This window comes from Zophobas morio, unplaced genomic scaffold (assembly GCF_036711695.1).
Source record: "Zophobas morio isolate AGI-343-1 ecotype UQ-CSIRO unplaced genomic scaffold, CSIRO_AGI_Zmor_V1 ptg000005l, whole genome shotgun sequence".
Lineage (NCBI taxonomy): Eukaryota > Metazoa > Arthropoda > Insecta > Coleoptera > Tenebrionidae > Zophobas > Zophobas morio.
In genome coordinates, this window is record NW_026972110.1 from 2,456,686 (window position 1) to 2,471,940 (window position 15,255).

The 15,255-nt window shown below is 34.8% G+C and overlaps 2 protein-coding genes across 2 annotated transcripts in view; one reads left to right on the plus strand and one right to left on the minus strand.

Moving 5' to 3' along the window:
* The window catches only part of LOC135121403 (histone deacetylase 7), a 53,702-nt gene extending 46,057 nt beyond the window's left edge, over positions 1-7,645 (plus strand). Inside the window, exon 4 of the mRNA XM_064045727.1 lies at positions 6,078-7,645. Coding sequence (XP_063901797.1) covers positions 6,078-7,494 — 1,417 coding nt within the window. The 3' untranslated portion in view covers positions 7,495-7,645. The remainder of the gene's footprint in view (positions 1-6,077) is intronic.
* Dys (Dystrophin) overlaps positions 1-15,255 on the minus strand; it is an 80,070-nt gene that overhangs the window by 7,211 nt on the left and 57,604 nt on the right. The gene's annotated exons all lie outside the window — the stretch shown is intronic.

A 15,255-nucleotide genomic window follows, 5' to 3' on the forward strand; every position in this document is an offset into this window, starting at 1 on the left:
ATGCCGAAATTCGTTGTACGCCTCTGATAAAAAGATCATCTTTCGTTTTTATAGGAACATTTAGTCTTGACAGAAGTTTTTTTGTTACAGTTGCTACGATTTACTAAAATAAATTAATTTTACCTATTTATCCTTCAGTAGCGTCTAAAAAGGTTGGATAAGGGTTAATTTTCCCCTTATAATTTTGATAACACAAAATAAGTTTTTCCGACTTTTTAGACTTCGCGAAAAACTGTCAATTTTGTTGTACGTACCTTTCAATAACACCCTGTATAGCTTATGCTTATGCTTTTTTTTTGCTTTTTGCACCTAGTTTTGTCTGCGACTTATACATATGGTTTCTGAGCTATTAGTCTTATGAAAAACATACAGTTTTTAAAAATTAAATTAAAAAAATAAAAACTAAATATAGTTGTATATTAGCACATTTTTTTGGTGCAACAACATCATGAAATTTTTGTTGGAGCAAATATATTAATTTTGATATATACAACAGTTTCAACCACAATGAAATCCTGTTTTCACAATTCCAGAATGATCAGATAATCGTCAAAATATATGGGTAATATATATATATTGTAATAGTATTGTAAAAAATTAGTCGAAGGTAATTTCGATGAGAGCTCAACACCATACGTGCAGGAGTAACTTATTTTACAAAAAAAACCGATTGTAAATTTCACAACAATCGGTTCTGTAGTTTCGGAGATTATGTGTTTATTAAAAATCGACATAGATGATAGGCAGACAGACAGACAGACAGGCGACAGACAAACGGAAAGTGGAGACCACTGTTCTGGTACTCTTGGGGTCGAGAAAACATGAAAGTGGCAAGTCACCCGATGGAATCGATTACTATACTTCCTTAGCTTGCTAAGGAAGTAAAAATATATGAGCTTATTTCTAAAGAAAAAACAGTGCTGTATGTGAGGATGTGTTTTTTTAAATAAGTAATTTTTTATTTGCTGATTTGGTAAAGTCAGCAGTTTTAACTTTTTGGTGGGGATTAATAAATAATTTTAAATTCATGTTCCCTAATCACAAAACCAGTGTTGTGCCAAAAATGCAAGATATCTGTATCAATATATTATTTAAGAATTTGTATATGTAAAATTAAAATCATGTGTGAATTATATTAAACTACGGACTAAGGACGATGTCATTGTACACACTTCAAGTGAAATCAACTTATTCAAACATATTTAGTAGAATCTCTGAGAAACCTGCATTTTAGTATTATACAAGCTGTGGAATATAAGAATGCAAACAAATATAAGCATTCCTGAAAACGAGTTTTTTTTTTAATGTTTTTTGATGTGCAAATTGTGGTTTTTCATAGTTTTTCCCAAATTGAATAATTTGTATTTTATTATGTTGTTAAATTTGTGTTTAAATCATAATCTGTCTTTTAATATCAGGTTTGTTTTCATTTATCCTATTTTTCTTTTGCTAACTTTTTTTTACTTCGTAAGCTAACAAGTTATAGTAAACGAGTCCATCGGATGAATTGCCACTTTCATGTTTTATTTCAATCACGGACGTGGAAACACTCATGTGAAAAATAAAAAATGGTATATTTTACTAGTTTTAAAATGCCAAAGCTAAAAACGGTTCAACCAAAAACTGTGATGTTTTTCTAGGAGGACTTTTCTTTCTCGTGGTTGTGATCTATAAATTGATTTTAACAATATCTGGAGGTCTTTTCAATAACTTGCCGAAAACGGTTCATTTTTCTTTCTTGGCAGGCTATAACTATATTGAAAGATACAAGTTCTAAATACTATAGAGAATTTTTAAAACCTGATTTCGATATATGTCAAACATTTTAAGTTAAATTTATTTTTCATTGCTACAAAAACTTGTAGTAAAATACAAAACTTCAGTCGTGCACAGTACAATTATTGCATTGTGGAAATAAAATGAGGTGAATGAAATTTTGAGTGACACCTGCTATATTATCACTTACGTGGTGATCGATTTTGTTACATAATTATATCTTACATTAATATCTTCATTTCTAAACGCTTCCACATTTTTATTTCTACAAAAAATGACTTGAATACTGGTTTATTTCGGTTATTCTCAATGAGAATTTTTATGTATTATTTATTTCATATCGATTCAATTTCGAAACGCCAGTTAAAATTTATAATCGTGAATAATTTAGAAAGTGTACTTTGTACCGCTTTTTCTCCCCATTCATTATTGAACCTTTCAACACGTTTGTCATGTGTGCTCGGAACATTTCCCTTATTTTGTTGATACTTTAATCAGAGTCAGTTCCAATTTATGAAACAAATTCTTATTAAATGAAAAAAAGATAATAAAATATATTTTTTGTGTATTCTTATTGTCCTGACACTTTGCAGTGGATTTATGAATGGGACAAATTATGGTTAGTTTGCTGTATGGAAATTTCATTTTGCTTTATTATGTTTCAGCATTTAAAGTCACCTCACCCAACAGTTATACAAATTTGTGTGCGTTATGTTGAAATTTCTGACAAAAATTGAGATTTTGCGTTGCTCTTGGGATCCCTGATTAATTTTTCTCCTGCTATCGAATGGTTTCCTCATTATGGAACTAAATTTAGACTCGATGCGTGCGACGTACAGCAACTGTAAACCTACTTGGTTGGTTCAGATATTGACGAGCGTCGAGTTACGAGTGTATTAATTACTGTCACAGGTCGTTCTGTGATATAAATAGAATCTGTAATTATTGGGTTTTCCTTTTCCCATTACCGTCGCCATTGTTACTTCACTTGTTGTTCTCATGTCACTTTGAAAAAATGATTTCGTATGTTCTTTTGTATGAATTCGTAATAAAAAATCATACCATAGGTTGCTAAACTCTTATGTTGGTAACTAAACAAGGTCTTTGATTTTATTAGATGATTTTGTGAGTATAAATTGGATAATTTAGTTAAGTTGTATATTTTAAACAACTAAGCTTGTTTAAAATAGTCACTTAGTGTCACATTAAATGTCAAACGTGGATTTAAATATTTGTAAACAGAACATCACTGTAATTTTTCAATTAGAGTATAACATCGGAAACTAATTTTTTTATAAATACCTAATACTTAATTTTGTGGGGTACCTTAATTTGCAATTTGAAATATTAACTTAATGGCATGATACTTATTGTGATTTATACATTCAGTTTTATCTGTTAAAAAAAACTTTAAGGATAATCTTTGAGAATGTATTTATTAAAAACTTTAATTGGTAAAACAAACAAAGTTGTGTACATAGTTTAAAACAAAAGATTATTTTCGCCAGCCGTCTTAAAAGATGTCACTTTTAACGTCAATTTTGGACGGAAAACTTGACGTTTTTGTGAGAGTAAAAAAAAGTTGCGTTACTAAAGTAACAACGTCATTTTTGCCTTTTTAATCCTAGCATTAATTTTTTTTTTTTTAATCCTAGCCTTAAAAAGTTAAAATTTTTTTGAGATTTACTTTTTGGCTGGCGAAAAAGTAGTATGTTTCATTCGGATTAAAAGTCAGTTTTTGACTCGCAATTTTGCATCCGCTCGGCTTCGCTTCGCTCCGCCTCGCAAATGCAAAATTTGCTCGTCGCAAAAAATGGCACTTTTAATCCTAATAAAACAATCTACTATTTTATACACAAAGTTTGCAGCCTTGAATATAAATATCGATATTTCAATCTAGACGATATTCTTTGTTGTTACAATATCATCTTTTTTCATCAAAGTCAAAAAGTCGTCTTTATTAAGGATGTATGTTGTACCTAAAATGCGCGCCAAAGCTAGGGATATTTTAATTAATTCAATTTAAGTCTACTCAATTATTTCGAAAATTATATAAAAAATAGTAAACATGTCTTTCAACCATATCCGTAACTTTTTAAAAATGTTGAAAGGTACATGAAAAGGATAACGAAGGTTGTTTAGTGGCTTTATACTATAATAAGAACAGTTATTGTTTTAGTATCAGTGTTCAGTTAATAGTTTTTTCTTTTTTTTTTATTTATAAAACATTACTGTAAAATACCTACAAATGACCATTTATTCCGTAGCTTTAGTTAACAAATCAACAAATGTTCCTGCTTTTAGTGCCCAAATCATAAGAATTTATATTCACAAATGTATTATATTTTAAAGGTTAATTGGTAAGAAACGCCACTCTAGCTGTAGTTCAATGGAGGATCCAGATAAAGGGTGCAAGAGACATAAATATCGTTATGTGGAAATTTCAGATATCTGGCTGTCATACTGTCAATCAAATACTCTAATGATCCAATTTTAAGACAGTTTTTTTGTTTGAATTTATAAGACTATAACACCAGATATGTATACGTATAATTCTCTAATAATCTTTCAATTAATAATTGATTTTCCGAGGAAACTTTACTTTATATTTGTATTTTATAGTTTGCGACTCTAGATTTTTTTTTGTACTCATTGCAGATCCGAGATGCCCAGTCAATTTCTGTTATGGCAGCCCAGAAATAATAATATCTTCTCCCGTATCCGTAACAGTGGAATGACAGAGCTACTGTTAATGTGTTAAGTGACCTCTTAAATATTTTTGATATATTTAGGATACAACAGGATGCAAGATTTCAAATTACTGAAAAACTATCCAGATAAGCAGACAAATCGTCCAGACTTTCAAAACATGTTTTGTCATCTATTTTATGGGGGAAAGACAAGGTAGCTTCCATCGTGCACATTAAAAAGATTTTAAAACAAGTTTAACAGTCTTAATCTCCACATTTTGCCCTCAAAAATAAGATATTTTGATTTTTTTTTTATTTTCATTCTCGTTAAGAGGGAACTGAAAAAGTTTCGGGTGAAATACGCGAGATTAGAGAACAAACTAAAGTTGGTGTTGGATGATCAAGCTGTCTTTCTGTTCGTCTGTTACTCGCTACTCTCATTAGAAAGATAGCTTGCTCGTACAGCACCAATTTGGGGACGTTTTTTGTTGACCGCACTTTTGTTTTGTATTTATTGTGTTAAGAGAATTCCTGTGTTAGAGGTAGATATGTGGAAAGACTGTTAACAATTTTTTCGACACTTTTATCACAGGTTTTATTGTCTTACCTTATTAATAGGGGACTGATAATTTCGTTTGCAAAAAATCATTACTCTAAGTGAGCTCAACGGATCTACTGATGCTCAAGTAGATTTAACAGAAAAGTTACTCTCTAGCTGTAAAAACTTTTTCTGTATTTGAAAGTCAAGTCTTGTTTTTTCGTTTAATTCTGGGCACACAAAAATATCGTCAAAAGTTAAACCTCTAAAGTACCTTTTCAAAGTCAAAACCAAATATATCAAATCAATTCAACAATTTCGATTTAAAAATTCATTTTTTGAATTTACAATAGGTTCATTCAATTCCATTTACTCCACAACTGTGGTGGTCTCAGCAAACGAAAATAAGTTTTGCGAAACAGTTTCATCAAAAGTTCCAAATGTTAGTAGCAAAAGTAATTGAATTGGAGTATACAATATGGCAAGTTTCAATTAAGAAAATGTACATGATGTAACTGACGAATAATAAACGCGAAAACTGAGGTAAGCTTGGTTCATGAGCCGCCCGGTAATTTGTCAGGTGACAGCCCTGTTGGTTAGCTACACATGACATTGCAATAATAATATAGATCATTGAGAAGTTTGAAGTTTATTTCCACATAACTTTTGTTGTATTATGTTTTTGCGTAATCTCCTTTACTAATTTAGCCGACAAAAAAGGGCGTGATATTTTTAGAATTTACATAGATATTGTCGAACTTATACTTCAGTTAATCAGAGCAGTTCTCTTGTACACAACTAATGTTTCAAATTCTTTTTTTTCTTTTTTTTTATTACTCTCAATCTACGATCAACAAAAACGTCCACAAGTTGGTGTTGGATTTTAGTTGTGTTTTTCGTTGTCCGGTAGAAGTAGTAAACAATAAATAGGAAGACTTGTTCGTCCAATATCAACTTCGAGATATTTTTTATTGATCGCACCTTAGTTGCTGTTGCTAAAATATCAGTGTTTTTCTCTACATGTTTCCAATATTATCTCTTATTTTTTTTACAAAGAGAAATAATTTTTGCAGCATTAGGCCACTTTCTCGTGCGCTGAGCAGTCCTGTGGTTCACCTAGGCGCTCCCGATGGACCGACGCTGTCAAGGCGTCGAGCGTCTTCCACTCCCACCACAGGTTTAGCGTACGACAGTCAGATGCTGAAACATGCGTGCGTTTGTGGCAACAATGCACTTCATCCAGAACACGCTGGAAGACTTCAGAGTATATGGTCTCGTCTTCTCGAAACTGGTTTAGTTTCTCGATGCGACAGGCTAAGACCGAGGAAGGCGTCTACACAAGAACTCCAAATGTGTCATTCAGAAGCTCATACACTTCTGTACGGCACCAGCTCTATGAACCGTCATAAGGTGGACATGAGCAAGTTGAGCTCTCTTCCGGTAATGGCATTTGTGCGGCTTCCTTGCGGGGGCATAGGCGTGGACACCGATACGACCTGGAACGAAATCTACACGGCGCCGGCCGCCCGTATGGCGGTCGGTTGCACCGTGGACCTGGCCGTTAGGACTTGGACGGGAGACATTCGCAACGGGTTCGCTGTCGTGAGGCCGCCCGGCCACCATGCCGAACCCCAGCAGGCCATGGGGTTCTGTTTCTTCAATTCCGTGGCCATCGCGGCGCGAGTGTTGCAGAGGGAGCATCGTGTACACAAGATACTCATTTTCGACTGGGGCGTGCACCACGGCAACGGCACCCAGGACATTTTCTATGACGACCCGCGCGTTCTCGTCGTCTCCATGCATCGCCATGACGACGGCAACTTTTTTCCAGGCACCGGAAGCCCGGGTGAGTGCGGCGCCGGCGCCGGCCTCGGCTTTAACGTCAACATCGCTTGGTCGGGCGGATTAAACCCACCCCTTGGGGACGCGGAGTACTTGGCGGCGTTCCGCACGGTCGTAATGCCGATCGCGCGAGAATTCAATCCCGACATCGTCCTGGTGTCGGCGGGCTTCGATGCCACCGACGGCCACCATCCCCCGCTTGGAGGCTATAAGGTGTCTTCGTCGTGCTTCGGTTATATGACGCGCCAACTGATGCAGTTGGCCAGAGGCAGAGTTGTCCTAGCTCTGGAAGGAGGCTACGACCTGCCGTCCATCTGCGATTCTGCTGAAGAGTGCGTGAGGGTTCTGCTCGGCGACAATCCCTCGCCTATTTCTCCCTCGGAGTTGTCGAGAGCACCATGCGGCAACGCGATTATTGCTCTCCAGAAAGTGATAAGCGTACAAAGTGCTCATTGGCCGTGTTTACAGGAGGCCGCGAAATCGGCTGGATGTTCTTTCAACGACGCAGTGCGCAACGAGAAAGACGATAAAGATACTGTAAACGCCATGGCGAGTCTATCAATGCAACATCAGACCCACAATATGGTGACATCGCCTCTTGGATATCACCCAGGTTGTTCGCCGGACGCAGGCCGTCCGTCAGCATAAGATAGGGGATTTTCATTATAGTCTCCAACAGAACATTCCCGCTGTCGCTCAGAGTGACTGCCCCTTATTAAATAAAAATAAATCAAATTATCGTGTGTTTTATTTTTGTTAATATATTCAAAGTTTTTAATAAAAACATTTATTTACTTTATATTAGATGTATTTATTTATTGAGATGACAAATTAGTAATAAATTACCCAGTATCAATTTTTGGATGTATATTTTTATTACTTAATTGTTATCACTAAAATATAAGTCAGTTATGCCATTTGTAGGAAGTCGTATACACGTGTAGACTCGTAAGTTTGGTCATTCCTTAATACTAACCGATGAGGACGATTTCCAAGTCTTATTATGTTAACTTTTGGGAAATATGTTTTCGATCGTCAGCACGACACCTCGTTGACATGCAGAAAAAATGTCGCCTGCACTTTATTAATCATTAATTATTTATTACAAGAGCTGAAAACCAACAGGTGCTTCGTTAGCCAATCCGTCTGTTAGAAGATCTTGCTTCAGGCACAAATGTCTAGGGCAGGTTCATCATTTTGATATTCTATAAGTAAACACCTGTTCATCTGCAAATATTTGAAGGATTGACTCCCCCGTACTGCACTTTATTGTGGGCCTTCAACATTAATAGTAGTAAATTACATTATTACACGCAAATTTGATGTATATATATGCTGATAAATTCTTCCGTCCGTCTGTGTGCACACTTGTGTAAATTTAACATGTTTCCTTTCAACTCATTTACGAAGGAAGGCATTGCATCTAATATCCTTTTTTTGTTTCCGATAGAACGAAAAAGTAGCAGGTAAAGAAGAAGCAGCAGTAGCTGTGAAGAAAAATTCATTTTCAACGTAATGTACAAAATATTCGTTTACGTTGTAATTCAGTTCCTCGTTAGAATAAATTTTCTTCCAAGATGTTTTTTTCATATATTATATAAAAAGAAGTTACTAGGTGCGAAACTGGAGTTGCAAGGTGGTCGATCTAATTTAATGAAACTAACAGCCATTGATTATTATTATCGTTGAATTTCTAGTGCAATCATTTTGAAGAATCCAATTTTTGTGGTAATATGCATGGGAATCCGTTTGGATTTATGCCAGTTTCCGATTTTGAAATTTGTTACCACTGATGGTGGAGCTTTTACCGTGTACTCAATCACGGATATGCCTTCTCCTGATGATTGAGTTTTTGCTATTTTCGTGGGAGATAAATTTTGATGAGCTGCCTCTGTGGATTATAATTGATGAGACGATTCCAATGGTACACCAGTAATTATTTCTAGTTGAACCTCTACAAAAAGAGTCACTGTCGGCATCAAAAAATATCAAATTATCAGACGAAATTTACTTCCTGCATACTTCGTGTTTAACTATAAAGCATTTGAGAGTGTAGTGGTACTTTTGTCATTGCTAATTGCTAGGGCTTAGTGTAAGATTTTCCAAATATTTCTAATGGAATTTTCCAGTGATAACAGTGATTTAATTCGTCGATTTGTACTTCCAAATCTTCAACTACATATGTACTTTCATATTTTCTTCTTTCATACCTCTGTTTTTAGTTTGATGTATCGATCAGAAGTATCGTACAAGTCTGAAATGTTCCATCAAAAAGGGGTATAGGTATATAAATTTTATTCCAACTGTTTACTGTTGATGTTTTTAATAAGGGAAAGCAAAGATTTCGATTTATAATAATCAGTCTGAATCACATACCTCGACAAATCCAAATTATTAGAGGAATAGCAGTTAAATATTATTTTCTTTTTTCGAGAAATGCATATTTTGAATCTCAGATTTTGTGGTAATGGAGTATTATTTATTATAATGGATTGTTATTGACTTTCACATAAAAATTTTAACTAAACATTGAGAACATGAAAACTGTCGTATCTGATGAATGGCTAATTTAAATGTTTTCTAGAAGTTTCATGACCCCTAGAATATTAAAAATAAATCTCGCGTTTCCGTCTATCTGTCGTCTGTTTGCGATTTTATCAGATGGTATGCCTCGAAAGCAGCGGATCACCTTGTTTGCGATTTTATTACACAGAATAATCTCCAGTACTACTGGACTGATTGCTGTGAAATTTTTGTATTGTGTTTGAGGAATATCGTGTAGATAGTAAAACGCTAACCAAAATTTGTCTGATCATCCTCACAAACTATTTATTTGATGACATCATCTCAAACTTTTGTATCGCAAAGCCCATTTAAATTTGATAAAATAAAGTAGTTCCAATATTCGTGACTTATTAACCTATCTGATTTTTTGTTCTCGACTTGGGCCCAAATACAGAACACAGGCCTTCAAAATTTAAATTTTCTTTTAGATATTTGACCATATTTTAATTAACGACTTAATGTCGATGGGTACATGAAATTGAATTATAAAAAATAATGTTGGAAGCACTTATCATATATGTATATCTTTATTTTATAATATTATAAAAAACTTAAACATCGTTGAGAAGAATCTGAACAGTTCCTAATTTTTCACTTTTTTACTTCACGATTGTAAGCTAAGTAAGCGTTGTAATAGAATCTATCAGGCGACGCGCTACTTTAATGTTTTTTCGATCTTTCATGATCTCCAGACTACGAAAAAATAGGTCTTCCGTTTCCGTCTGTATGTCTACCGTCTGTCGTTTGTGTCGATTTTTATTGGACAGACAATCTTCAAAACTACCAGATCGATTGTTGTCAAATTTTATATATATATTAGGTAGAATCTTGTGTAGATAGCAAAAAGGCTAACCAAAATGTGTTGATCATCCCCACCAACAATGATATGACGTAATGTCTAAATTTTATAATAGTAACTTATTGAAATTTCATAAAATAACATACTCCTGCACTTGTAATTTATGAATCCGTTTTGAGTTTTTACCATAGACACCCACATTTTGTTAAAAAAAAATCGAAGTTGTATAACAACATTTTTATAATTAACTTTGAAACTACAAAAGGGAATACTCTGAAATATTGCAAACGCTTGAAGGTTATCGCAATCATGATATATCGTTAGTCATAATTTACGTGTGTATCCCCCAAAACCTTGATAATGCCTCAAAATTTTGCTGGAAAAATCCGATTTAAATGTGCAAAATATGAGTCTATAGAGGTTAGTTTATCAATGCATTCATATTGTTTTAGAAAAATGTATATGCAGGTTGGCTCAAAAAAATTAGTGAAATAATTTATTTAATTTTTCAAATTAAGAACGACTGCCTTCATTTTCCAGAACATTTGAGAATGAGGTACTGTTATTATTAGTGCTGTAGTGTAGGTACCCATTTAAACTGATACATCTCCTTGCTAAAATGTTGATGCCGTCATAACAAAATTTTGTTCTGAAAACTCACTTGAACATACGCGTAGCTTCTTTACATTTACTTTAACATTATATCTAAAAAAAAGAGAACTTTTAAAAATTCTTAGCTTTGCTATAGCAAATACGAAATTCTGAAAATTCCCACAAAACTGTTAGTTACTTTGACATACCTAGTATAATAATAAGTTTTATTATTATTAACCATGTGGGTACAAATAACATGTAGGTACAGTTGCGGTCGTTGAAAAGTACCTACCTACTACACGTTGACATGTCTAAAATTTCAAATGTCACTGAAAAGTGAACACAGTGTCGTAGAGAAAAAAAAATTAACCTCAATAAAACCTAACATTTAATTGTAGGACCAGCTGAATCGACTTTTAGGAGACGTTTTGATATTATGATAGCACGGCACTCTGCACACTCTAACGGGATTGCATTCCAGGTATATGAAATGGTTTGTACAAATTCTTCCCGTTGATTTGACAAAATCAAAATTTGTTAACTGTGGCATTCTCTAAAATGATGTACTTATATCCAGTAACATTATGTCTTTGTACAGTTAACACAGTACGTACTTTCCAGTGTAATTAAAAATACTTATAATGAAATATGTATCTCATCCTTACATAAAAATTTAATAGCCTGTTTTAATGAAAAAAGCCATGAATTTATACAATTAAAGTCGTTTGTGTACAAACCAAAATTTGTGGTCATGATAATGTAATTATAAATCTACAAAGAAAAAAAAACAATAAGAATCTCAAATAGCATTAAAGAAATAAGTAAAATGCCATTTTCTATTAACTACACTACTTACATACTTTGTCGCAGTGATCTGATTTACGGTTGTTGCACTTGAGTTGTTTAACTTGTGCAAAATTATTAATCACCGACATATAATTGTAGTTGCTCACTGCAGAAACCGCATGAAATTTGTAATAGAAAAATGGTAATACGCGTTGTCCATTAATATCCGTACAAAAATAATAAATCTTCTGTGGCCTCTGTCTAAATAGATTTGAATGAGGCACGGTATACAGATAAACTCATATTTGTATGTACTTTTGACTGTGACAATAGACTTGTGATTGATTAAAATTACTTTGAATGAAAAGACAAAAAATTAACAGTTTTCGAAAAGATTAACCACTTTAGTTAAATCAGGCAAAAAGGAAGAACAATCCTACTGTGTATCATTTCCTGAAGACAGATCCGTTCAGTTATTTACAGAGAGGTACACTGGACGTAAACATATTGTGCTTTATGACTTTGACGTTTAAAGTACTTTACAGCCGACCCTTCATAGAACTTAGCAAATGCAAACCATGGCACGTGTCAGGGATGGCCGAGTCAGTACTACCCTGTGCTTTTACCAGAAAAACTCTTTTCAGGTATTGTGGCCGTCAAATTAGACCGAATGCTGCCTGGGGCGCGGTCGTGCTGCCACTTTTTGAAGTGATTAGGATGGTTGTAATTTTTAGTACTCTCCACTGTTTGGGCACAGCATATCTCTTATTTAAGTACTAACTGAATGGTACGCGGCATTCGGCCCAAATTTATGGCATCTATAAGCTGTGGTTAGGGGTTTATTGAGCGCTTGAGGCGTTCAGCTTATTGTGACAGCTACTATAGGTTAACAGTAAGCAGATTTAAGACATCCGGCTGTGACGCCCTATTAAATTATAATGGGATTTAAATTGGTACGAAGCCATAAACGCACAAAATGTTTACGTCTACTGTATAAAGAGACCTACTTAGTTGTTATCAGAATATTCCGGAAGGACCAGCTACCCAAGCTACTCCGAACATGCCAAGAACCATTTCCAGGATGTTGAAAGCAATTCTTCTTTTTCAGTAAGTGTACGGGCTTGACGACTGAATTTGTGCAGTTGAACAATTGAAAATCAAAGTAGGGGAATGTGGGGCAAAGCGGAACGTAGAGGCAAAGTGAAATTTTTGTTTAAAAACTAAATAAGTGTTGCCATCTGGGATTACTGTGCTAAACTATGTTAAGCACATGCCAAAGGTTCCTTTAGTGTAATTTTCCTCCAAAACTTCCCCAAGTTTACCTATAATTGTAAAAACAAAACATTCTTGCAGTTGGATGTAAAAAAACGGGGTGCTTTACTAAAGCTTATAGAGACTATTACAGAAAATTTTAATTTGTTTCTGTATGAGTGCAATTTGTGGGACATTTGTCTTCCGCTGAAGGTGAGTTTCAGTTGTTTTCTCTATCTTAAATTTATAAACTCAATTTTTCTTGGCTGTTGGTACTATGGGGTAAAGTGAACTACTACGATGTGGGGCAAAATGAATATTTTTTCACTATGCCCCATATGAGCTAAAAACTACAAATAAAAAAGCTTATTCATATTTTCAGAATTATATCAAAATGGTCCGCAATTACAAACGAACAACAAATCAACAATCGTGGTCTAAAGATTCCATGGCTTATGCAATTAGAGATGTGCGAAATGGGACATTAAAATTAAAAGCTGCTTCTTTAAAGTATCAGATTCCCGCGACAACATTATATCGGCGAGTCAAGTCAGGGAAAAACGTTATTGAAGCCTCAAATAAATCATTAGGTAGATTTAAGTCAACATTTACTTATGATCAGGAGAAAGAGTTGGCGGAATTCATATTAGAAATGGAAAGTCGTTTGTTTGGGCTTAGTTTTAAAGAACTGCGTAGCTTGGCATATCAATATGCTATAAAAAACAAGATTCCTAATAGTTTTAATCACAATACTAAATTGGCGGGACGTGATTGGGTGTACAAGTTTTTAGAAAGACAAAAAAATATCTCATTACGTCTTCAAGAAAAAACTTCGGCGGCAAGAGCTTCCGCTTTTAATCCGACAAATGTTGGAAATTTTTTTAATCTGCTAGGAAGTTTATTTGATACATTCCATTTTCCAGCTAGCAGAATTTTTAACTGTGATGAGACAGGAATATCGAGTGTCCCAAATAAGCCCACAAAAATATTTTCCCTAAAAGGAAAAAAGCAGATTGGATGTTTGTCTTCAGCAGAAAGAGGATCACTGGTTTCGGTGGAAGTGTGTTTCAGTGGTGCTGGAACCTACGTGCCTCCATTGTTGATATTTCCCCGGGTAAGGCGTAACCCAGCTTTCGAAAACGGTTTGCCACCCGAGTCAATCGTACACTGTCACCAATCTGGATGGATGCAAATGGACATTTTCTGCGACGTTTGGTTCCCACATTTCCTAAAATATGCTCGGTCATCTGAAGAAAGTCCCGTTTTATTAATTTTGGATGGCCACGCGACGCACACCAAAAATTTGAATTTAATAGAGAAAGCAAAAGCTAATCATGTTCACAAACTCGTATTGCCACCTCATTGTTCGCATCGCATGCAGCCTCTTGACGTCTCATTTATGTATCCTCTTAACACATATTACGAACAAGAGACACGAATATGGCTAAGAAACAACCCTGGCAAAGTAATAACATTATACGAAATTGGCCAATTATTTGGAAGAGCATATCAAAGAGCTGCTACTCTTCAAACAGCTTGCAATGGATTCAAAAATACAGGCATTTATCCATACAATCCCAATATTTTTCCAGAAGATTTATTCAAACCGTCCGAAACAACAAATAGAGAAGAGCAACATTCTGAAGCGAACAGAAATGCCTTTACTAATTCTGAAGCAAACGGAACCATATCTCCTCGTGCGGGTTGCTCAAAAGAAAGAACACCCTCTCCACAGGTATTTTCACATGAAGCGAATAACCATTGGACACCTCAAGATCTGCTGCCTCTGCCTAGAGCAGGTCCACGAAAAGACTCAGTACGAGGAAAAAGAAAAGGAAAGATAATGATATTGACGTCTACCCCAAACATGGAGGAAATAAAACTTCAAATACAGGGGCGGCTGGTCAGGGGCGGCAGGGTCGGCCACGCCGTACCAGTCATTTTAAAATACTTAGTAAGCGTTGAAATTAGAAAATAAAAAAAGAAATAAAGTTTGAATGTACGTTAGGATAGATCATATATATTAAAAATATATTTTATTATATTGTAGGTACAAAATAAAGCATTTGTTGCTAATTTTAAATGCTGATAAACACGCTTTGCCGGCGAGATTTCGGCACGCCGTATCCAGGAATGCATTATGCTCGATGTTTCGACTTCGTAGCAGCTTATGGTTTCATCGTTCTCTTTGTCTAGTACACTGTAGTAGACAAAGACCTGGCGGAACGTATGTTGTGCCAGGTCCGGCGAAATCCTCCTTCGCCGTACCCAGCAACGCGAATTTAGTTTTTAAAACGCTTAATATTTAAGATGGCTAACCAAATTACAAAACAATAACGGCTTCGATGTTCTTCAGTGCATACTATTTTTTTTTAATAATAATTGTCGATTTAATACATTTTCCTGTGTATGAA